At 23.7% G+C, this 3344-nt stretch overlaps 1 protein-coding gene across 1 annotated transcript in view; it reads left to right on the top strand.

Annotated features, from left to right (window-relative positions):
- Window positions 1–2459: 2459 nt before the first annotated feature.
- LOC117171755 overlaps window positions 2460–3344 on the top strand; it is a 4431-nt gene continuing 3546 nt past the window's right edge. Inside the window, exons 1-2 of the mRNA XM_033359357.1 lie at window positions 2460–2572; window positions 2684–2727. Of these exons, the coding sequence (XP_033215248.1) occupies window positions 2539–2572; window positions 2684–2727 (78 nt within the window). The 5' untranslated portion in view covers window positions 2460–2538. The remainder of the gene's footprint in view (window positions 2573–2683; window positions 2728–3344) is intronic.

The following is a 3344-nucleotide window of genomic DNA, read 5'->3' as shown; positions in this document are numbered from 1 at the left end:
TCTTGGCATCAAAGTTCTACAATTTGGTGGTAAATTTTTTTCTCTTTTGACTTTTGTTCAAAACATACAATTTAAATATAAAAAAATATACTGTTTTGTGGAAAATTTATTGTGTTTAAAATTCAATGAGTTAGTTGAAACTTCAACAGTTTTCTTCACCATTTGTCTTTTTGGATAGAAAATTCGTGATTTTAGATTAAAAATTAAAATATTTGGTTGAAAATTAAACTTTTTTGTATAAAATGCTTAAAAATGCAATTGTTTTTTTAAAGAGAGAATTCACCTTTTTGTTCGAAAATTCAACAATTTAGTTTAAATTCTTTTAAGTTTAAATTTCGTTAAAAATTCCACTTTTTTGTAGAAAATGTAATTAGTTTAAGGACAATTGAACTGTTTCGTTGAAGATTCAATTATTTTGTTGAAAAATTAACTGTTTTGTTCAGAATTCGTATTTTTGAACAGAAAATCCGTCGTTTTGTATTAAAAATTCAACTGTTTAGTCGAAAATGAACTTTTTTGTTGAAAATTCAAGTTTATTGTATAAAATTCATCTTTATAGATTAAAAATTCAATTTTTTCAGACAATTCTCCTATTTGGTTTAAAAAGTCAACAATTTATTTGACTTTTTCTTTCTGTCTTGATTTTCTTTAAAAATGTAATTTATTTTGGAGAAAAAATAATTATTGTGTTAAAAATTCATGTATTTTGTAAAAAATTCAATTATTTTTCTTAAATTTACGCGCTTTTTTCAACATTTATCTTTTTGGATCCAAAATTTGTCGCTTTGGATTGAAAATGCAACTCCCTTAAACAAATTTGTTCTTTTGTCTTGAAAATTTGTCTGTTCTTTTTTTAAATCCGTCTTTTTGGGTTCAAAGTTTGATTATTTTTTTGAAAAATTAACTTTTTTGTTGAACATTTGTCGAATTTTCAAGACAAAAGGACAAATTTGTTGAAGAGAGTTGAATTTTCAATCCAAAGAACAAATTTTGGATCCAAGACGATGCAAGTTGAATAAGGCAGGTAAATTTACAGAAAAATAATTGAATTTTTTACATAATAAATTAATTTTTAATACAATAATTATGACTTTTTCAAAATAGTTACACTTTTAAAAAAATCTAGACAGAAAAAAAGTCAAATAAATTGTTGACTTTTTAAACCAAACAGGAGAATTCTCTGAAAAATTGAATTTTTAATCTATGAAGATGAATTTTATACAAAAAAGTTCAGTTTTTAAAAAAAGTTCATTTTCGACCAAATAGTTGAATTTCAATACAAAACGGCGGATTTTCTATTAAAAAATATGAATTTTGAACAAAACAGTTAAATTTGTAACAAAATAATTGAATCTTTACACAAACACTTAAATTTTCATTAAACTAATTAAATTTTCTACAAAAAAGGTATGTTTTGAACGAAAATCAAAAGAGAAAAAATTTTACAACTAAATTTTTTAATTTTCATGCCAGAAAGGTGAATTCCCTATACAACAGTTACATTTTCAATCCAATGTTTAATTTTATACAAAAAAGTTGACTTTTCAACAAAAAAAGTTCATTTCCAACCAAATAGTTGAAATTTTTATTTAAAAAGGAGAATTTTGAAAAAAAAATTTACATTTTTAACAAAATAATTGAATCTTCAAGAAAATAATTCAATCAAATTTAAACTGCATTGTTGAATGTTCAAAGCAATAAGGCGAATTCGCTCAAAAATAGTTGAGTTTTCAACAGAAAAATATGAATTTTCGAGCCAAAAGTAGGTTTTGAACAATTTTGTTCTTTTATCTTAAAAATTCAACTATTTATTTGAAAATTCGTCCTTTTGCGTAAAAGTTCAACTATTTGGTTATGAATGTAACTAAATGTTTGATCATTAATTTTTTTCACAAATTCTATTATTTGGTTGAAAATTTAATTACATAGTTAAAAATTTAGCTATTTTATTGAAAATTAATTCCTTGAGTTAAAATTCAACTATTTGATCGAAAAGTTATCTTTTCTCGAAAATTCGAATGTTTTGTTGATAATCTGTCTTTTTAAATAGAAAATTAATCATTTTAGGTATAACAGTTTTCGGTTGAAAAATCCACTTTTCTAGTTGAAAATTCATCTTTTCAACATTTTTCATAAAATTTTAAAGATGCCAAATTAGAATAAATAAAGCAATGTTTTATAATTAAAACAAGTAAATCTTTTTGTACAGAAGACAAATTTTGTTGAGTATTTGACTTCTCATCCTTAATTTTCAACGTATGCATTAAACGAGTAAATTTTTATTGTTATTGCATTTTGCGACACAAGAAACTGAGTTTTTCCTGCTTGTTGTATGACACGAGAAATTTTTTGACGTAAATATATATATATAGTATATGCATATATACCTGAATATATATATAGTTAGCATGAGTATGAGAACCGCCTATATAAATTTGAATAATCACTTTCGTTTTCAGTTCCTCATGAGTCACTTACAAGGTACCTGTATACCTTGAAGATTAATTAGTTAATTTCTTTTTTTTTTTAGTTACCAAAATGACCAGAATACTCACTTTATGTTTCGTTCTAAGTAAGTCTTCTATATTCTTATTTCTTAAATATAATTAATGTTCAATTTATTAAATTATTGTAAAATATATGCAACCGAATCTTATAATAACAATGTATAATTTTGTCATAGCTATTTCTTCTTCAAGACTGAATTTCTCAGCAGCCCAAGTGCAGGTAAATTAATAATTATGATTTTTCTTGTACATTAGCAACATTAAAATTGTAATTATAAAACTTCAGAAGTACAACAATACAAGAAATTATAATAATCAATGTATAATTCCATATTAAAATCAATAAAAATAAAATAAATTCAATAAATGATTTGAAAAATATCATAAATGATTAATAATAATAAAAAAATAAAATAATATCGACAAACACACTGTACTTGCAGATTTTATTCCACATGAAACTAGACCGGGTGACTGCAGTCCGGCATACAGGTTTAGCTGACACGTTGCATTTTACCGGCGCAAAAGAACGCACAATTTTCAATTACAAGAAAAAACCCTTAATACACTTTCCCCTGTTTAAAAAATTTTATCTTTTTTTCCTGCTTTCAGAAAATTAATTTTTTTTTCTCACTTTTTTGAATTAATGTAACATTCTACAAAATTCCAACTATTTTTCCTTGAAAGTGAATGATTTTTTATTAAAACGTGTACTGTTATGTTTTTGACGAAGAGTTCATCTCCTCAGGTTAAAAAATGTACTATTTGGTTCATGATTTAAGTATAAAATTCTTTATTGAGAATTCATATTTTTATGTTAAAAGTTTAACTTTTACC

The sequence above is a fragment of the Belonocnema kinseyi genome, chromosome 4, assembly GCF_010883055.1.
Source record: "Belonocnema kinseyi isolate 2016_QV_RU_SX_M_011 chromosome 4, B_treatae_v1, whole genome shotgun sequence".
NCBI lineage: Eukaryota > Metazoa > Arthropoda > Insecta > Hymenoptera > Cynipidae > Belonocnema > Belonocnema kinseyi.
This window is presented reverse-complemented; position numbering and strand designations above follow the sequence as displayed.